General features: G+C 40.4%; 1 protein-coding gene across 1 annotated transcript; it reads left to right on the top strand.

Moving 5' to 3' along the window:
* Window positions 1-664: 664 nt before the first annotated feature.
* Window positions 665-9142, top strand: KIAA0408 (the record flags this gene model as incomplete). Its single annotated transcript, XM_081998177.1, has 5 exons — window positions 665-857; window positions 3599-3940; window positions 4288-4367; window positions 5697-7071; window positions 8969-9142. Exons 1-5 carry the CDS (start codon window positions 723-725, stop codon window positions 9140-9142), a joined length of 2106 nt encoding a protein of 701 aa, XP_081854303.1. The 5' UTR covers window positions 665-722.
* Window positions 9143-22563: the final 13421 nt, after the last annotated feature.

Raw genomic sequence — 22563 nt, 5'->3', positions numbered from 1 at the left:
CTTTGTATAGTAGAATGATGCTTGCTACCATGCATATACGTTTGTTATTAGCTTTCCTCTCCTGTTTTCCGTCATGTATTTTAAAACATTCATACAGCAGAGAATTTTCTGCATCTATCAAGTTTATGGTCTGCAATTGCCAAAAGAATGTCACAGTCTTTGTCGTGCTACATGCATGAGTGAAAGGAGTGTGTGAGCAAATGTGATACCTTTACACTTTCAGTTGTCTTTTGAACAAACGTAGAGATAGCTTTGCCCATCAAGGGCAGATGTTGCAGGATCCCAAGGTCCTGAAGTGCCATTCAATATTATGCAGACTCGAATTTCATTGAAAACAGGTTTGTAGTGAAGAGTAATGGCAAAAATGCAAAGTGGCCACGGTACAGAGCATGCTGTGGCAGACGTTCCTGAATTCTATGATGCTGGATGGTTTCCCTCCTGCCCTTTCCAGATTGGGCCTCTCTGCCCTTGGGTTAGTGTCCTATAACACTTAGTTCGTCCATATTTCAGTCACACTCCAGATATATATCATGCAGACGTGTGATGCTGTCTCCTGCAAGCACATTTCAGTTGATTATTTTGGGGGTTTGCTTGGTTGTTTTTTTTCCCTGAAAGCTAGAATCAAATACAAGTAAGACTCATTCTGATAAACTTCCAGGAAACATTCAGGGAAGAAAGAAAAAAAGCAGAGCTATCTTCTTGCTGTTACACAGACTGTAACCATGGACCTGCGTAAACAACTGGAGAATACTGAGAGGAACTGGAATAAAGAGAAGATGGAATTGCTGGAGAGATTTGACAACGAAAGGAAAGAATGGGAATGTCAGTGGAAGGTCATGCAGAAGAAAATAGAAGAGGTACTTTTAAATAAAACTCTGAACACTAACATTTTCACTTGAGTCTTATCAATGACTAGGGATTGCTTCAATTTATTTTTTTTCTTATCTGTCACTGGAAGTTTCTAATAGTTGATAGTAGGATGCAAAGCCTGGAGTTAGGCAGTATTTGCAATTGCTAATTTCATACTCATGAATACAAAGCAGGATGTTAAATGTCACTTTTTGTGAAGTTTGCTATGATACTTTTGGCTGTATATATGCTGCCAGTTCTGCCAGGCATGAGCCACACTGTTCATTTTATATGTTTTTTTTAAAGTACAGATATGTTGAACAACTGCATATATGGGGTTTAGTAAAATGCATATTTAGTAACAAAAAAATCTAGGTATCATCGTTCTCTGGCAAAAAGGAATTACATGGCACAGGTGTGCTGGGGTAAATGGTAAAATTAAAATGAACATCATACATTAAACACTGCATGATGCAGAATCGTTCTGGCTAGAACCTGCTCCATTTATGGATGTCTTTTAGTAGAGAAAATAGCTACAGTAAATAGCATGAAAGTCCTGACAACACTTGTGTTTACACATAGTAACAAACAGTCTCTGCCATTTCTAATGCATCTCCTTCCAGAACTAGTTTAGGTAATTATTTAATTTTTTTTATCCCCAAATTGTCACTGCAGCAGAACACTCTGTAATGCATAAATTGAATCTGCCTTGGCAACGTATAGAAGCAAGTTTTTCACCACGGAGCTTTCCACATTTTTCATTCTAATATACACAGAGTAGTTTTGCTTGCTCCCTGCCAACACCATCCTGTGGCTGAGCAACACAGGAATGTATGGCAGAGATTGCTCACATGACAGTATGAGAAGGAAAATGACCAGCCAAATGAATTGCTGCCATACACTGCCCACTAAACCGGCCTGCAACATAACTCCATAGTGTCAGCTCTCTTATATTTTACCTGCAGTTCTGACAGACTTTGGTATGATAATCTTACTATGAAAGCCACATTTCGTCTTTCGTGTTAGGACATTTCTGTGCTGTCTTACCTAATTTCACTACCAAGGTGAGAGAGCTTCAAAAGTTAGTAATGTGATGTGTGAGTGTCGCTGAATTTCAGTTTGTTAGGTAGATAAGCTGTTTTGGAATGATGGTAATGTGTTGTGGAAAGGTATTCTGGCTATTAGTAGTCCTGACAAAGGCAGCAAAGACCGCATTTTTTCCATGCTTTTTATTAGCATCTGGATTAGGAAAGTGCAACAGAGACAGAAAAACAGATAAAGAATTGAATGGAGCTGAGGGGAAGAGGATGAAGCAAATCAATGGGTACTGTAGGACCAGACAAAACTGCAGGTGATACCCCAAGGTTATCAGCATTCTAAAGTCCCTTCTTAATCTGTGTCTATAGCTGCCCTTGATTTCAGTTGTCTCCACCAACATGGCTGGAGAAAAGGGAAGATACGTTTTCAATACCATCATCTGTAGAGGGATTTCCTCGATAAAACTTGTGCTACCTTACCAGCTTGTATTTTTATTTGGTAGCTTTCTCTAGCCCACCAAAACCTGACTTAATTCTTGGAATCCTCCAGGAAGACCTATGTGGTTTAGGAGATTATATTGTTGAGTTATGAGGTGGTATCCTTCCTTCTTACTGCTATGTTGAGTCCATATGAGGCCCTCATTTCTTGGAAATTATGAAGTTCAGCCCTCGGGTTCCATGAGCAGCTGGGCTTTGGGAGTGAAATCTGAAAGCCCAGGATGCGGCCAAGTGTCAAGTCTCTGAACGTGAGAATACTTCTAATCCACAGCACTATCCATGAAATAGTCACATGTTCTTCATGTTGTTATTCTTTTTCACTGTCCTTCCAAAAGCTGTTGTGTTGGCCTTGTGCACTGTGAGAGAGCAGGCAGATGTCTGTTCAGAGGTGCCTGCTCTGCACTTTCTTCATAAGAGCAAGTTAAGAATGAATGTTTATAAAGAGCAATGGGATTCTTGGCACTGGAAATGATACCATAAGCAGAAGAGGTTTTTATGATGTTGCTATTTTTTCTAATTTATAATTTATCACAGTTCCCTAGTTTGAATGTACTAGGTGATAGGAATTAACACCTTTTCATTTACTAATGAAGCCACTGGATCTCAGCAGATAGCATGAAAGAAGATAAGAGGGTGACAGCACATTGCCAAATAACACCATTCTGCAGTACTGATTTATCACTCCAGTCATAAGGAAGAATTCCACTTGCCTGAGAACTAGAAGAGTCTGCTCTAGTGCAGATGGCACTGTATGTTATGAGAATTCACTTCCCTTCCTTAAATTAATATACTTTAACAGGCTGTAACACAGCCAGAGCCCTCATATTCCCTCACAGTCCCCATCCATCAGATCAGGGCTGTGTCCACCACACAGTACGCTGATGTTACTTGGAAGACAACCATACAGCTTCTGGCTCAAATCAGGGCCATTGACCTTGTGAGATCTCTTCCAATCCCATCCTATGGGTGGAAGCTGTACATTAAAACCACGGTAAAGAGTGTGAATAGTAACAGCCCTTTCCTCATCTTGTGACAATAATGGTCTGTGGACTATCGCGCTGTGCAACAACACTTTTCTACTAACACATGTACGAAATCTTTCTACATGATGCTACTGAGTGAAGCATAGTTCAAAACAGAAGATGAATATATTCTTTTACCATAAAGTTCATCACAGGACCATGATTTAACAGAAGGTTCCATTGTTTTTTCAGCTTTACCAGGAGGTGAAACTTAGAAGGGAGAGTAATATGAACATCCATGATGATAAGGCCATTCAGAGCAAGATGCTGCAGCTGTCCATGCATTCCCCTCCTTCAGAAGAGAGTAATACAGTAGAGCTGAACTATCAACACAGTGTGGCAAATGACAGGATGGAAAAAGGGACTTTGCTCAGTAAAACAGGACATGAATGTAAAGAAACCAGAGCCAAGAGCAGAAACAATACTCTGTTAGTGGACAATCTGGCCTTTGAGAACTATGAGGAACCTGAAGACAGCCTCAACATCAAAGCTTCCAAGAAAAATGCCAAGAATTATATTGGTGATCTCAATGTAGTAAGTAAAGTATGAACACATTTCAGTTACAAGGGTGAGGAAAATACTGAGGGCTTTGGCCTGTCAGGTTAATCAAAAGAACTGATCTCCTTGATTTTATCTTTCCAGCAAGGCAGTGTCTCTATTTACTCCTCAGTTTGCTATTTAATGAGTGTCTTCTCACTGTTTAAATGTGTTAACAGCATGCTCTGTATCTCCTTTCATAACCTGGGGGCATTTTTGTATCTTTCCTTGTGCTACTTTCCTCTGCTGTGAGTCTTAAATGCAAATCACCACAAGTTTCAAAATAATTTTGGAGATACCATTTAAAAGGCTTATGTTAAAGGACTGTTTTTATATTTATAAAGGCTCTTAAAGAACTTGCCAGAGTCAGTGAAGAATTATGCAGCTATCAAGAGGAAATTCGAAAGAAGTCCAACCACAGAAGGTAAAAACATATTTGGACTTTTCATATTAGAGGAAGAAAATGAATAAGAAGACTGTGCTCCTGTTCACTTTGAAGGGGTGTTTACTGTTGAATTTATTAGGGGTTGGGCAGTTCCTGTCTTCCTAGTGTTTCAGTGCTCAGCATAAAACATTCAAATGAAATATACTGAAATATGATACAAGGGCAAGTTTTACTAGCAGAATGGAGTTTATCTGTAGAACCTACAAAATGAAATTAGTATTTATACAGGATGATATTGTACTTGTTTCTATGGCTATATAAAGGATTGGGAAAGTGAACAGATATTTCTGTCTGCCCTGGTCCCATTTACATGCAGTTCTATACAATACTCTATTGGTTTGTTAGGCTGGGAGGTTTCTTACATTAAGCCCAGATCTAGCCTTATGTATGGGGGATGTGTCCATGACTGACAACCCAAGAGTGCAAAGAAGGCAAGAGAAGGAGGAACAACCATACATTTTTACTAATGGAAAGATGGTAAGCCAGACCCTGAAAAGTACAGCAAATTAATATTCTGCCATCTGTAAAGAATTCAATGTTCCTGGTCTCCTTTAGCAACATAAGCACTAATCTTCCTCTCGAGTTTTGCAGAAATTCTCAGATGGTAAGACTGAACCCGGGGTGCGACAGGGTGCACACTGTGAAAGAGACTGAGAAAGGCTATGTCTCAGCTATGCTGAGACCCCGTGGAAGTCTGCATCATGGCAAGCTCTCCTAAGATGCTCCCAAAATGCAGAGGGACTTCTTATACTCCCCCACACAATCAGTTGGCCGCTGTCACTATTATTGTAGCTGTGTCAGTGTTTGTATCTTTAAAGCAAGTAGATTCATAGTTGATGCATAGTTTCTAAATCCTGGCTGAGAAAGGTGATTTTTAATAGATCTCAAAAGACACATTTGTACTGTCATGTGTAATGTTAGGAAATCTACAAAAGGGATGCACTATGTCCTAAAGCTTTCTTCATTCAGTTCACAGTCACGTAGACTTTCACTGTAGTCATTAGAACTCACAAGATCCCACTGTCCTTACTGTAGGATAGGTAAGAAAACAAGCAATCACCTACAAAAACTCAGAAAAAGAACATTAGTGGCAAGGGAAAGGAATACAAAAGCTTTGTTGAGCTTTCTTCAAATTCTTCATATATGTTTCAAATATGCTGGGTGTATCAGCTGCACCAAAACCGTTCCCAAATCTTTTTAAGCAGCCAGTGTTAAAACCTGTTCATGGGGAGAATGAATCCATGCTGAGGTCCCGTGGGGGAATGCCCTTATTGCTCATCCCTAAAACACCCCTCCTTTTATTTCCAGAATGAAGTCACTTCCTGTCTTGGGGAATTTTGAGGAAACCCAAAACACAGTTATTCTGCCTGAAATGAACCATGTGTCAAGCAATGAATCACAGGCTTCAGTTGCTTTTGAAACAGAGGAACATAATAATAGGAAGAATCTGATGAGCTCTACTAAGGCTTTGAAGGACATGTCTTATGGTGGTCTTACTGGTGACAGAGGAACAGACTTCAGACCTTGGCAGAAGAAAGAAGCTCCACCAGTTCCTCCACGGAGCACTTCTCGGCACCTGACAAACTCACTTTCTGCAGTTGTACAGCTTTCTGAAGCACCAGTAAGAGATCCAGGCATCAAAAGCAATTACAAGGCTCAGGACTGTATGAGTGGAAGGAAACTGATGAACCCTTCACCTATAAACCAGAATGAAACCACAGCAGCCTGTGCAAACGAAGGGCAGGCTGTGAAAGGTGCGGTGATGGTAGCTGCTGCAATACCTGTAACCAAAAATGAGTGCAATGTACCAACAAGCTTCTGCCACAACACGTGGGCATATGATGTAGGCAAACTTGGAAAAGACAGTAAAAGTGAGACTTCCCCACTGTCAGCCCAAAAGAGTTGTTCAGATGGAAATGTGGCCCAAAGCAACAAGATGCACCAGAAACAAAATCCCAAGTCTCACAGCAGCTCTCATTACAGTAATGACTTTTATGCCCCTGCTACCTTGCATAATGATCTTTTGGGAGACTCTAGATATACTCTGGGAAAGACCCAAAGAAATGAAACCTTAGCAGCAAAGATCGATGAGTTTAACCGGACTGTATTTCACACAGATAAACGTAACAATGCTTTGCAAGACAACCAGGTGCCTCGAACAGCATCAGAAGATCACAAACCCTGCAGCCTGCTGTGTGACTCTGCTATCAGCAAGGCAGAAACTGTAAATACATCCTGTGTTTCAAATCCCAAATTCTCTGCAGCAAAGGAACAAGAAACTAGCAACCCCAGAAAAGCTGTCAGAACGACAGGGCAACAAAAGCAAACAAATGGACTTCCAAATACTAGTGGTTATAGGCACATGCTTCACGAGCATGACTGGAGACCAAGTAATTTATCCGGTCGCCCGCGTTCAGCTGACTCAAGGTCGAACTATGGCGTTGTTGAAAAGCTTTTGAAAAACTATGAAAAATCAACAGTGACTTCTCCATGTAATGCAAAATGCTGCAAAGATAAGTGGACACGGGCAAATTCTGAATTCACCGATGGGGATTGTGAGACATTGAGTCAGTATTTAGAAATGCTCCAGATTGAGCAAGGAAAGCAAGAATTTCCAAGAAATTCAGCCAAGCATATTGGGCAGCAACTCAAGCAAGGAAAAGAGAGACAGAAGTTACCAGAGGTAAGGTTCATAAGAATGGCAAGAACAAAATAATTCAGTTACATACCAAGCTTCAGATTCTGAAATAAGGCAGACTAATATGATATTGTAAATAATTATATAAAAATAGACACTTTAGGCCAGGATCTGGGTGAATCAGGAGTATTTCCTCTGACGATAATAGAGTTGTGGGAGGGCAGAAGCATGTAAGAATGACCAGTGAAGTTGTGTGCCAGATTCTGATCTCTGCTGCTGTTGTGTAAAAGCTAGATTTTAACTGCAGTGCAGTTGTTCAAGGATTTAAGTAGTGAAAACTGCAATCAGGTTTTAAATCCCTCGCTCCTTTAGTTGATGAGTTATTTCATAAGCCTTCCCAAAAGGCTTAAGCACACTCACCATGTCAAAATCCTAGAGGGCTTAGATAGCATTCTTCAGCATCCAGGGTGCTGCTTGGTTCAGGATTTCCTTGGAACTGCATATGAAAACTGCCTATTGTAGCTCCATAAAGTTTCCAGTAATAAAGTAACCTCTTATTCATATCTCAGTTCCAGGCTTCTCCTGTATATTCAAGCATTGGCTTACAGAAATAGAAGAGTATGGCATGACTAATTAATTTATATTTGGCTGAATTTTATTTGCAGAAGCTTAGAAATACTGCCATTGCCAACATTCTTTCTTAATGAAAAAAGAAACAGATGGTTTTAAAAATATACTGTAAGATGCAGGTTCTGTAAAAGGCCACAAAGAAAGAAAAATCATTTTTCCTGAAGAGCCCTTTGGCCAACAAACACAAAGAGATATCCCCTGAGCATCTCAGAAAAGAGAAGGCAAATGTGTTTGGAGCTGAAAAACTTAAATGGGTTCAGACTGTCAGCTGGTATGCCTTAAACTGTCACAAATTCACAGACTTCAGTGGAGGTATGTGGACTTAAACAGCTGAGAATCCAACCATGCAGATTTTCTTCTGCATGTCTTTCTGACTGCAGTGATGCAACATCTTGCTTAGCAGACACATCTTTACTACAGCACAGAAAGAAAAAAACAAGCTTTTGCTTTCTTTTTCATCACTTTTGGTAGGAAAACACATTTTCATCGATGAAGATATAGGGAAGAAATAATGACTAGGTAATGACTGAGTTTACATTGATGTAAGCCCAGAATAACTTTACTAAGCCAATTGGATTTTTTTTCTCCATAGGCTCACACTTCATGTTGTCATTTCTATCTGTACAAACTAAGTGTAGAATATTGCCTGATTAGAGGTACAATTTTAGGTCCAGCAGCATTCACATCACAAAGATGTAAAGAACTACACATGGCATGAGGCATTTGCTTTATTTTTTATTATTTCCAATTTACATCACTGTAGCTTACAATCAAAATCTGTTGGTTTTCCTGTGGATATAAGGCTCTGCGTGTAGACATGACACTGCATTACTATATAACCATTCTGAATTAGTTACCACGTGTAAACAGCTTCATGCTGCACTAATGGAAACAGAGTTCTCAGCAAGATGTGACTGCTGAAATAGGATCTATGAAAAAATACCTGAAAAGTATGTAGGTCATACTCCAGTAATGTAAGATGGTATTCTGAGTTCTATGTTTAGAACAGTATACAGTGTTAAAACTTCCAAAAATGAAAAGAAATAAGAAATGAATGTCAGTTTTGGCTTGCATTAACATTTTATACCTTTCCTTGTGTCTCACACTTGTCTCCATATATTTTAAACCACAACCGATGTGAGAATCCCTATACATAGAAATAGCTGTTCTTTTCCATTCTGTGCATTACTGTGCTCCTTTTAATAGCTTCAGACCACCTGTTCTGAGGTCACCCCAAATGTCTTCCTACATTCCTGCTGCATTCCACAAAAGCTGTAACTTGTTAAAGCAAAGAATTGCTTTTGTGTTCTAGATATCTGTGCCAGCTAAATGTTCAAGTGGGAAGGGTTTCTCCCGGCCCGCTCGGCCAGCAAATCGACGCTTACCTTCCAGATGGGCATCCAGATCACCGTCAGCACCGCCTGCTCTGAGAAGAACGGCATACAACTGCTCTGTCTCCTTTCGGTCAGAGACCTCAGTAGTCTGAACCCACAGCTGGGTTGGATGGTGGTGTGAAAGCTCTACGCCTCATTATAGCTGTGTTCGGTATGTGTTATAGCAACCAGTTCTACACTGCTGTATCTTGTCCAGGAGTGACCCCCACCACATGCTGGACAAACCATTTTGAATCTTAGGTCATCATCACCATGGTCTTCAGTGTTTTTATTGAGATGAAATAACTATACCCCCGGTTTTCTCTGTTGTTTTGGTAATAGCTCACATGGAATTTCTTTTGAATGGCATCTTCCTTAATTTGCCAATCAATTTTGAGTTGAAACAATGTATAGTGCTGTATATTCTGACTCTTCTGCAAACAGCAGAACGTAAAGCTGTATGCATGATCATGTGTTCGTAGGTGCATGTGTTGGACTAGGAAGTATACAGGTCTGTATTTAGAAGAGACAAACTGTGCTAGTGTTGACATTGAAATTACAACCTATATGCCTACATATATATACATTGTGTTTATTTTAAAAAGTTTGAAATATACAGTCCTGATGACATTTATATTTTGTATATCTTTTACATAGGTTCACAGGTGTAGTATTTAATGTACAAAAACTAAATATGCATTTTTGTGACTGATTGCAGCGATAATGCCTTGCACAATATGTATCTGAAGCAGACTAGCTCGACTGATTCATCAGTCATGCTTCATGGCATCCTCGTTCGATTTCCTAACCTTTATGATGCTAGGTCAAAATACCCAAACATATTTTTTCTGAATTAAAATATTATATGATTTGTAATACATTAACCTTTTTCAGCACCAGAGACATTCCTGAAATGTCCCAATTCCTTTAAAAAGTTTAAATGTGCCATTATATATATAGCATACTGTAAACACGTCAGTAGTTTCAACTAGTGTGACATACAATTTATGAAGGGAAGAAAAGGGTTGTATATGCTCAATTCTGTAAAACTTATTTTTCCTTCTAGCATTATACTTTGAGGTTTGGCAAAGTCAGATAACAACGGACTTGTTTACTTTCACTCAAGGCAGGAGAACAAGGACCGTTGTTGTTGCCAGTGCTCCAGCCACACTCCTTTTTTATTCTTCTCCTAGACTAGAATGCCTGAGCCACTTGCTAATTTACTGCTCCCGGACTGACTCGTGGCAGTCAGTTACGACGTTTACTTGCACTCTGGCAACAAGCTGCACCTAGTATGGAAATATTGCATCGAGTTATGATCGCAGTGGTGCCCGAAATCCTAGACACGTGGCGTTGGAAGTATGGTTTTGCCATCTCCTGACTTGGTATTATGGGCCATCTGAATGACGTGCACAGAGCCTGGCTTGTTCCTTCCCACAGCGTGAAAGAAATATGGATGCTACCCAGACTCCTGCTTAACTTTCAGAAGGACAGTGTCCTTCATCCTGGAATTTTTGCACCCTTCTTTAGGCTGTTGCTGGATGCATAGTGCGGTAATGATGATAAGTGTTGCCTTTAAACAGCATGTCTAGGTTAAAAGGAGTAAAGAGGCACTTCTTCAACATCAGCCTGATCTTGTCTTGCAACTTTTCTTCTTCTCCTGCAGAAACATGGTGTGTTAAAATAAATTTCCAAAATCATCCCAGGATCCATTAATGTGCACATCTTCTTACGTGAATGTAAAAAGGATTTCAGAGAGAGTGTAGGCTTTTGTCCTAGTGAATTGTATGTGTGGCAATATAGGGAAAATTAGTTGTGCTTAATTTGATAGTGATCTATTGTCGGACTCTAGTCATGTTGAGAATCCACACCTTTTTCCTTCCTTTTAGGGATGCCTTCTTTCCTCTGCACAACTTTTGGTTTGCAGAGAGGGAAAACAGGAGGCCATGTGTTCTGAGCAATATAGCCTGTAGGGTAGTGTCAGTAACTTTTATTGGAGCGTGCAGGCATTACAGCCCTAAATCCCATTTTATTGTGCCGTTGTGGCTACTGGCATGGCAAAAACACGCTCAGAATAATTTGCCCAATCTAGACTTCTGGTCCTTTCTAGGTGTGAGTGGTGGGAAAATCCCACAACAATATATGAAGGCTTCAAACAGATCAACAATTCATCAAAATTTACTCAGATATTATTGCAAAGTTATTACTGGAAAAGATACAAGGACAGAAAATCTTGAAGAAAATTTATACCGTTTGGATAGAAACAAAAATCCGTGTGCTTGGGTGAAAAATCAAGAGTACTATAAATTTGCCTGTATGCCCTAATTTAGAGATTGCACCCCATTAACTTCTTTAGAACTAGAAAAATTAGAGATGATTCACAGTGAATTTGGAACATGGCTTAAGATTCTAGCTAACTGTGGAAATTAGCAAACCAAAATGCCTTGCAAATTGACCTTTTAAATGCCTAAGTAGCTAAACAGCTTTAAATGCCTAAGGCTAAGGAAAGGGTAATATGAAAGGATTGTAAAAAAAAAAAGTTTCTTAATTTCAGTCAGTGTTGACTGCAAGAAAACCTCTTTAAATTACCTTCATGGTAAAGTTAAGAAAAATGGTGGTGGACTTTTGTTTGAAGTATGTAACTACGAAAGCATTTCCCTTGATTAGTCCGTGAAGGTGTTTCTTTAGTTCCCTTCAGTTTCTTTGATCGCCTTTGACATATATCACATTGTTGAATAATAGAGAAAGGATCAAATACCGGCAACATTCCCTGATGTATGTAAGTTTAATGAACAGAAGGTTTTTGAAATAAACTAATAGGTCAAGGACAAGTCCATTTTGTCAAGATTTTCTGTGTCCGTCTAATTACAGACTTTGGTTATGATGCCCAAAAGTATCAAAACTGGTGATTTTAGTCTGTAGGTGGCTAGTTGGACATAGCAATTTTAGAAAATTGCCACTGACACCGTTTAAATACTCTCTTCAACTGCACCCGTAACAGGACCGGTGCACTGTGGTGAATTTTTTAGTTCCCAGGGCTGTGATTACTGAATCACAGTAATGGCTTTATTGCATTTATGTGCTATAGGGGGAAGAGCTCCACTGGTTCTCCCATGTTATCTCTGGCAAGGAACTATAGTTACATTGGAAGCTCTGAAGCAAGAGACTCTCTATACACATCCACACCCACACCCAACCCCCATGCAAGACCCACCAATGACCTTTTTATTAATCCTAGTGTCACCTATGGAAGTGGTGAGTTTTGTAAGCCTGCTTTTAAAATAGGATTTTAATATTATTTCTCCCTATGCTGTCTAAAGCCTTAATGCATCCATAGGTTCTTCTTATTTGTGCTCCGAACAAGCCTAAGACTCTCTTTATTGTATGTTTATGGGCCTTAGGACTGAAATAAATGCAGCAGGGGGGTTTCAAACTCCCTGCATGCAGAGAGTCAACCGCGCATTGAAATGGGAATGTCACTAGGCATCAGCTGCCTGGTACACAGTTGACAGAAAGCATCATTCTCCCTCACACTGGGAGATGGAGCTGTAATCTTTCCCTGAGACCCTTCTAGGGAGGAGTGTGGCAGGGCAGAAACACAGAGAAGAGTCGGTTAGACCTTACCTACATACAGAATATAGCAGGTCACCTGAGGGCTAGAAAACTGGCCTGACTCAGTCCCTGCTAGAGGCAGAAGGGGTAGAGGATAAAAATTTCCTTTAAAACCTCTGAATCTCATTCCTCAAACTCAGAGTACATTTCCACTAAATGTGTTATCTTTCCAGTGTTAGTGATAAACTTCTTACATATCTTTAAAATGTTGCTGAAGGGATGAACTTTGCTGGTTCTCCAAGCAACAGCAAATTATCTTTCACTATTACACATACTGTAATTAAAATAAAAAGTAATTAAATAAATTAAATGTAATTAAATAAAAAGTATATTACATATACTTTGCTATATATAACAGTTAGCTGTTATATATAGCAAAGAATTGGCAATCAGTGTCATGTAATTTTCTAGGGCATTCAAAGCACCCATTTATTTCTCCAGTTGTCTATTTAAAAAAATGTTTCTGTAAATAAGGATTTTGTATCCAAATGGCTTCAATGGCTTTTTAGCAAAGATCTACAGCAACCCAGCAGGCAGGCCATTTCCCTTTTGTTATTTCTGGACCAAGCCTATATCTCCTAGCATGCAAGAACTTATGCAATTCTCACAGTGCTGCTATGCAAAGAATCTCTTTGGCTTTGAGATCTGTAATATACAACTCTAGCCATTACACTGCTGATATTCTCTATCGGACTAATCTGTAATGGTGTCTTTGGTTGTGTACATGCTCTTTGAACTGGAAGGCAGAATGCATTTGCTCTAAATGCACTAAATCAAAGTCCCTTGTTTCCTCTGGCCTTTCCACCCCTTGTCGATTCCCAATGGATGTATATTTCCATGTGGTTTATTACCATTGGTCTATATGTGTATGCCATACCATAGGACTTTCTATTTGTACGGCAGTAAAAATATTTTTTGGACAGCCTATTCTAAAAAGTGCTGATATTACTATTACCATTCACAAATATATTAGATCTATTGTTTTGCATCACTGAAAATGCACTTTCTGCATCAATGGTTAGTGGCATATATTATACAAAACTTGTGCTCTTGTTCTTTAAAATTATGATTTATCTGCTTTTGAGGTTTGCTCCTACCCCTCTCCCTTGCACCTTTTCTGTTTTGCAATGTCTTTGCATCAGCAGAGACTTGTTTCTGATGTGTACGGTTGATCCAGTTGCTGTGCAGCTATGGGAGCTCATACCTAAGGGTGCCTTGGTAACTGTGTTACTCTCAAAAGAATTGTATCAGAATTTCCATGGGGTAAGAGAGATCGAACCCACGATACGATCAAAGTGAAAGTGTGCAAATAAAAATCAAAAGGAAAATAGAAGAATCAAAGAGGAGGGTACAACACTTGTAGTAAATGTTGTGGCTAGTTCTTTGCTTCTAAAGGAAGATCCCTCTGTGCTGCTGCCTACTTCATACCGCCTGAAACTTCAGTAATAGGTGCTTTTTCAGTCAGCATCTTTGCATATACACTTTTCCTGCTCTGTGAGCCCTTAATATCAAGAGGTATTGAAGGGCTGATGTTAGTAATGTCAGGTGAACACCAGCCCTTCCTCTTGCTATATTTGATGGTATGGTGGTTATTGAAGAATGCTCAAGTTTCATTTGTTAATCCTTTCTGCAGCAGCAGTTGGTTTTATCAGCAGGTCCATGACGGTGCTCACAGCATGAATGTTATGGAATGCACAACATATTGTGTCCTCTACCCACGCCGGATTCTCAGTGCTGCACAAGGGCACACTCTGTCATGCCGCTGAAATGGGGAGATTCCTGGAAGATAAAAGTGAACCAACCTTGTGCTTCAGTACAACAAGAGCTAGATTGTACCTCAACTCCGCTGGTCGTGCCAGGCAGCGTGACTGGAGTACAAACAACTTCGGTCCTCAGTACAAGATGTTTTTTACCACACTGGGACAAAAATACAATCTTATGGTCTTTTCTGGAGGGATGGACATTTTTACCACACTGGGAAAAAATTACAGTCTTACGCTCTTTTGTAGAGGGATGCCCTTATCTAGGGACATCTGGGGAGCAAAGGAGAAGTAGAACCTGTCCTAGGATGGGGCATCTCCTGAATTTGGATCAGATCCATTTCACATGTTAAATACCTTACTACTTTGGAGGGAAAAGAACGGTGGGGGGAAGTGAGTGCAATATACTAATTGATGTTTATTCTTATAGTTTTCCTAGTACCTATCCAGGGGCTGCTGTTTTATGCCTTTTCTCTAGTAACTGCAGTCTACAATGTTTCTGTTTAAGGATCCAGACTAGCGGTGCATGCTTGTGTGTGTATGGCCAAGATTCACTGAAAAATGACACTGTAGGGGAAAGTCCATTCATCTTATACTTTTAAATCGGATTATCTAATGTGTGAGCCCAAAATATACTGCTCTATCGCATGAGATAATGTTTCCCTTTGCTACAGAGTAGATGTGATCCCAATATGAATGGAGGGGAAGAGAGCAGGCACTGCACAGATATGTCTAAGGCATGTAATACAGGTAAGCAAGCTGTACTGGCTGATATTAATGGGTGAGCAAAAATCCCTTGACTAGCCACTGAGGAAAGCCAGACGTTGATTAATATTCTGTCTCAGTGGATGCACAGACTTGCTAACACGTCCCAGGGTTCTTAATGCTAAGGAGTCTGGTTTTGATTGCCACTCCAACTTGGGGGCAAGCAACTGCCTGTGGTGGATGTGCCAGTGCCCCTCAAATTTTCCTAAAATATTTTACTGCAGCTGGAAGATTTTCTGGCATCACTAAATCATACGCAGAGTAGGAAAGGACTTTCATTAAAGAAAGTTGCACTCATGAACTCTGCAAACATGACACTGCCAGCTAGCATGAAAATCATACTGAGTGTTACTTCCACATCATGAGATATCTGCAACAGGTCAGCTACTCTGGTACCATATATGATGTATTGCTGCTTAAAATGTTATGGATGGAAGTGTACCACAGATAGATATATGAGTACCTGTGGTCTGCTTGTTTCTTTGCAGAATCCTTCTAGTTTCCACAAAGATATTCTGATTGTTTTGGGAGTTTGGGTGGTTGTTTTTTCAAAATCACTTGAAGGCAGTTGAGCTACCCAAGCTATTGCTGGTAAGAAGTTACACAGGGAGTTCTTCTGAAACCAAAATATCTACGCAGAGAAGCAGCTGGCTACCAAAGGAAGTAAGATGCTTACAAGCTGGCTTGTACATAGTAACATCTCTGTGTGTATATATATACACACACACACACATACGACACATCTTAGCAACTTTCCCTCCAGGAAGTCCCACAATGTCCAATGCAGCTGTAAGACACCATTTACTGTGTATATAAGTACCACAGTCAGATACATAATACATACTGATAAATGATGTCTAATATTCAAAGAATCAGAGAATCTTTGGGTTGGAAGGGACCTTTCAAGGCCATCTAGTCCAAGCCCCTGCAATGAGCAGGGACAGCTTCAACTAGATCGGGGTGCTCAGAGCCCCGTCCAACCTGACCTGGAATGTTTCCAAGGATGGAGCATCTACCACCTCTCTGGGAAACCTGTTCCAGCATTTTGCCACCCTCATTGTGAAAATATTCTTCCTTATAATATTGTATGTAAACAGACTCCTCCCAAAGAATGGTACTGAAATGCTTTACATTAAAAGCAGAATGCAACTTAATGGGATACAGCAGTTTCTGAAAGCCCATCTTCATCTAAGTAAATGCAATCAAATCTTTAATGAAAAAAAATGTGCTTATGCATGTCACCTTTTCCTTCCAGATATTGTAAACCTACCTTACAGCTCTGATCCTGATTTTGCCTCTTGTACTGCAGGACAAAAAAAAAAAAAAAAAAAAAAAAAAAAAGAACGTGGAAAGAGAGAGAGTCAGAAAAATCCTCCAGATTAGGCACTGCAAAATGACTGGTACTGGTCTCCCTGTACATGGGTATGAGACTTTGACACCTTAAGATAAAACACTGTTGTCCATGCAGAGAAGCTGAACTTCCATTTCTCCTCTCTGTAGTTTTACTCCTTCCTTCCCTTTCCTTCCATGGGGAGGTGAAGATTCAACCACCCAAGGAGAAGAGAAATAGGCCTTGTAAAAATAGCTGCCTGGAAGCTTCTCTTCACTTTCCAGCTTCTCTTCTGCAGGCCTCCAGACCTGCAAAACACATGACTCTTCCATGGACCAGCTTTGAGAAGCCAGAGAAAGATGCCTTTTGTAGTCTCTCTGCAACAAGCACTAAAGCAGCCAGTTGGGGGCTGAATAGTTTTATGGGGGTTTTTTTGCTTTCTTTTGCAGTGTGGAGAATGCTTTTGCCTCTTCTGTGCGGGAGAAACTCCACTCTTGGATGGGATTTTGCAATTTTAATTCATTTTACAGAAAAATTTCACAGCACTTTGGACAGAAAGTGAAGAATTCCTCATTCTCTATAGGAAGTTAGCCAAAAGCTGAACTGGATGTACAAAGGGCCAAGAAGAATTTAAAAATGTTTAAAAATCTCCAGCCAAAGTGATCTGCAGTCAGCCGACCAAGGTTTTTAGAACTGAACTGTCTCTTTAAGCTTGGCTCTGAGAAATAAACCAACTTGTTTCTGTTGTAGTGAGTGGAAAGTGGATGATGAAAGTTATTTGCAACATTCAGAAATGAAGATAACAGCGGTCTGGTGATTTAAGTAGCACTACGCAGTTTATACAGCCTCCTATGAGTAGTTTTGTGTTTGATATTCTGTTTTTCCTAGGATGCCATTCAGTGCCAGCCCATATGTCTTTTGATCTAGACTGCTGTGTTTCATAGGAGGTATACATTTAAATATGTCTGGGAGAACCAGGCTGATGTAATGTTGGAGACACCATCTCTGTGATCTGCAACATTTGAGAAAAATCAAAGCTCACTTATTCAGAGTGCCTGCTTTCCTTTTATGTCTATACACACACAAATATGTACACATCACATGTACATGTATATACTGATAATTTTTTTTACTGCCTCCTTCTTGCTTTTGTGCTGTCATGCCACTGTATGGAAACAGCAACAGCGGGGCCTGTACACAGTTACAATCAGTCTTAACTAAACTGGAATTGGGATCCCAACCAAAATCCCAGTGAAAGGAAATGTTGAGACATTTTAGGGTAGGGAGTTGAATCAAGTCATTTATCATTCATTTCAGCTAAAGTAGTCCTAATCCTCTCTCATGCTATTCTGTTCAAACATTATAGGTTTGCAGCTGTCTTTACAGGGCCAGTTTGAGTATATTCATTTTTTCCCCTACCTACATTTTCCTGTAATTTGGAGAAAAACAGGCTGTAGAAAAAGGACTTCGAATAAGACTGAAGATTTCCCAAATTCAGGATGATTGGATTCAGTTCATTCACTTGGCACACAGGGGTCAAATGTAAACTGCATCTGACCAGAATTTGTCAAAAGCTGGAGAGGAACTGAGTCTTCAAACTCAGACCTTTGGTTTCGTTTAATTGCTTCTTGAACCTCCCTAAAATCCAAAAGCAAATCTCAGATTAATCTGCCAGTCCTGGTACCTCCTACAGAGTTTGAATTTTGAATGATTGCAGAGAGAAACTTCAAATTTTACATGCATATAGAAGTATTATCAGAGTGCAGAGACTATAATGAATCTCAAAGCACTTCATGCAGCTCAAAATTTCCTGCTAATATTTCACACTGGTGAACTCCACTCTAGCATGTAAGACCAGCTGTGAAAAAGCCATGATCCCCAACACCCACAGGAGAAAGAACAACAACAAAAGCATTGAAAAAAACGACAGAAAAAAGTCCAAGCTCCAGCCACACCTGGGACATCTCTAATTAAAACGAGGAAGCAGATATCAGCTTTGCTGCACAAGCTTCAGCACTGATGACTTATTGCCATAGATGGATGTGGAAGAGGAGTGGTCTCTTCCTCTCGTAGAGAGGAGCGTTAGAGGGACTTCTCCCTGTTCATAGCTGGTTTCCCAGGTTTGCATGACTTTCCTGAAAGAGCAACAACTGGCAGAGCTCAACTGAAATCAGCTCTTGTGCAATGAGTGGATACCAATGTCATTAATCATCATCTTTGTTCCACAACTCCTTGCTGTTACTATTGACCAAGAAAGGCAGGAGGAAAGAAGGGTCTTGCCACCCATAGCAAATTTAGGATGGCCGAAGGGTGAATCTTACAGCATCTCTTTTCCTAAACACACTAAAAGAGCTAACAGCCTCACTTCTACTCTTTCTGAAATGCTATGTGTATACAGCTAGACACTGTTGACTAAAACTCTCTTTCATGACAATAATATTGCTTACTGTTGACTGAGTATTACAGAAAAGGCCAGCTGCAGCAGGTCAGAAATAAGGAAATGCCATTCTTGAATTTCTTATTTCTTTGGCAGACACACAGAGAATTTGGTTTTCATTACACACACAGCTTTTAGCTTTCAGTTGGATCAAGAGGAGAGGGCATTCACCCATCTCCATCATTTCAGAAAGGTCTTGATCTGCAAAATTCTTTAATGCTATCATACAAGAAGGACTGATCACCAGGCTTTGTTTGGAGACAGGATAAATGACTGTGATCCAGCTAAGTCATAAATTTGGGGGTTGGGAAGGCCACTCTTCTCCCCACTGGCAGCTTACAGTGTGACAGCATGCTAGATGTGAGATGTTAAATCTTAAAGCACTGCACTGGTACATGTTTATTTTCTAGCTGTGTTTTCTGCAGCCCTATGGAGCAAGCATTAACATTCCTATTTTTGAAGAGAAGGAAAGTGAAGCAGAAAAAGAAATATCAGGAAACTCTTGACTTTCTGGGGGAAAGTGGGAGGAAGGAAGTGAAGCGGAAGATCAGAGCAGAAGCAGCTGTAGCAATGGAAGATATGCCATGCTCTTTTTTACTGCCCTTTCAAGAGGCAACGAGTGAAAACTCCACTACCTTACAAGCCAAATGCTCAGGTTCATGTCAGCTCACCTAATGCTGGGGAGGGAAAACCTCACTGATTTTGCACTGAAACAGGTGAGGGACTTGTATGATTCACTCCAGCAGCTCTTCCCGGGATGGTGGGTGCCTGCTGTGGAGGGAGGTGAGGCAGCTGGTGAGAGCAGGCTCCTGCTACCGAGACAGCACTGTTCTGCTTGCTGTGATGGCTCACTGCGGCCTAAGCTGACTTCACCTGCCCAGGATGGTTCTCCAGTCCAAAGATGTTACTGTGCCATTAACATGCCCTTGTTGTGGTACAGAAGACTTTCTGTCACCACTGCCCTAGTAGAGTTGGTCAAATCTGATAATGCATTAGCCTGGTCTGAAACAGCGTATAAGGCGTTCCCCGCAATAGGTCTGGCAACGTGTTGATTTGTTATAGCCAAGGCAGAACAGACAAGTGGGGTGTAGAAATTAGTCCCCAGCGACCTATACCAGGCTACCCAAAGGTAAGTGGCAGGTCTCTGGCTAGAGTGCTGAAAAGACAAGAAGGCAGACCTGTTCTCTGAGCTTTGTGTCCTGCTTCTCCATGTGGGACCTCAGTCTCTTAGACCTCTCTCTTCCCCTGCCCAACATGAAATAGAAACATATTAAGTAGTTCAGAGCTGTATTATATTAATGCTACATCTCATTGAAGACTGAGGAGGTACCATTTGTTCTGCTTATACTCAGTTCACAGTGGGTAACTTACTGGTTGGGTACAGTCTTTAGTTACTTACATAGATTAGCAAGGAATGAATTTTTTAGAGATTTGGTCACTATCTCAAGTAATTTGGTAACTCTGTCAAGCTTATTCTAGCCAGTCAACTGTGTAGCAATTAGGTCAGTAATTCTGTAAATATGTATTCACAATCTGAAGAGTATTCTTTCAAATGGATGTATGTTCTACAGAGGCTCATCCTTTTACGTACATTTCTGGTCTAATAACTGCATGTTTACTATTAGTTTTCTGTTCTTGTTCATCTGTCGGGGCTTAATCCAAAGAACAGAAACAGCAGCAAGATGGGTCATGGGACTGGGACTTTGGAGATCTGTGCTCAGTTTTTTTGATCTAACAGGACATGCCTTAGCTGATCTTGCTCAAACCACTGTGTGAGATGATTGTCAAATAGGGTCCTAGTGATGTTTATTTCTACAGGAGTGAGGCACTTGCATAGTTCTGCAGGCCTTGTCTTTCATTCCCCTTGTGCAAAAATAATGGTTATAATAATACTTTCTTTGGCTGACTGGTCTGTTTAGATTATGTTAGTCACTCTGCAGACATAGCAGAGAGAGAACAGGAGCTCCCTTTCAATGTGAAGGAATAGTAACAAATCCAGAACCCACTGAAATCATTAGAAGTCTTTTCTATCTTGAATCACGCCCTGTCTGTTTAAGATCAACTTTCAGCTAACATTTCTTATCATTCAATTTGTCATAATACTACGGAAAGGAGCCATGAAAGGAGAACCTGAACAGATGCAAAGAGAATTCCTTTCTTTGATTAACAAATATCTCCCAATTACACTTTGGCAAAATTTGCTGAGTGTTGGTCCTACTTCTGGGAAAATGTTGTGAATATCCCAAAGGCCAGCGGACAGTCTTGCAGACTGTCATCAGAAGAACTTCTTATTATCAAGGTAGTGGATAAAGTTATTAAAATGTTGCTGAATTTACCATATAAGGCATATTGGATTCAAAACCAAACTGGTCTGTGACTGTCAGTATGAGTTCCGTGCAGCAGGTTCCAAATCTGCAATACTTTATTCTCCTGCCCCTGATTAAGGTCTTGGATCCATACAACCCTCACATTTAATTGCATGCTTCTCAGTTAAAAACACGTCTTTAATCAAGTGCTGGGCAGACACAGTTAGCACATCAGATGTTCTAATGAAAGAAAGAAGTTGTAGGTATTGCCAGCAGAGCTCACACAAAGCACACTGAAAAGGCAGGCAAGCTGATGGCTGGAAAACTTTCTGTCTCTCCTCTTCTCTTTAATCACCCCTCCCCTCTCCTGCTGACATTTTCTAACTCAGTAGAAGCTGCCAAATCGCAGATGGTTGTGGGGCCTGCATGAATCAGAATAAAACAAGAAAGCTAGTATTTGTAGGAGAGACTGGAACAGCAACAAATAAGACTGACCTGATTATTCAAGCATGGTCAGACATAATGCCAAACTGTGTCTTCTGATATTTGCTGTGTGGTTTATATACCAGTATATACTGCAGAATGCAGTCAAAAAGTGCTGCATACCCTTTTTTCTCCTCTGCTGTGAATCTAGTAGCTGTTTGGTGCCCTGAACCTGCTGACTTCTGAATTTTGCTATACCAAATGCCTCAAACACAGTTTGCAGGGGCAGCAATACCAAATCTGATAATGTTTGCTCACATAATCATAAGTAAAGATATTTTATTACCAAGATTTTTACTCCCTATGCAACCAATAGTCCATTTTGATGAAGATGTGATATTGCATGCTGGGACTTGTAGTTTCAGCATTGTATCTGTGTGTGGAACATAAGTAAAGGATCAACACATTATTGACAAAAGTTGGCTCCTTGATTCACTCTGAGGTCACTTTGGCCACCTTTTCTATTGAAGGTCCATGCTGGAGAAAAAGTATGGATATCAGTTCAGTTGCTGAATTTTAAAAAACACAGGAGGGGAGAGGAATGCTGAATTGCAGGCAAGACTGGTCAAGCACTGCTACTGCTCTCCTGACTCTGTGACGTTAGAATAATCTCCTCCAGGAGTAGGACTGCTGCTGCAGTACAAGCCCAGCTAGACCTTGGTAGCAGTCAGCAACATCACAGAATCACAGAATCACAGAATCATTAAGGTTGGAAAAGACCTTTAAGATCATTAAGTGCAACCATCAACCCAACACCACCATGCCCACTAAACCATGTCCTGAAGGGTCGCACCTACATGTTTTTTGAACGCTTCCAGTGATGGTGACTCCACCACTTCCC

This window comes from Phaethon aethereus (assembly GCF_964289735.1).
Source record: "Phaethon aethereus genome assembly, chromosome: 3".
NCBI classification, from domain to species: Eukaryota; Metazoa; Chordata; class Aves; order Phaethontiformes; family Phaethontidae; genus Phaethon; species Phaethon aethereus.
The sequence above is the reverse complement of the archived record's forward strand: the minus strand, read 5'-3'. Positions and strand labels throughout refer to the sequence as shown.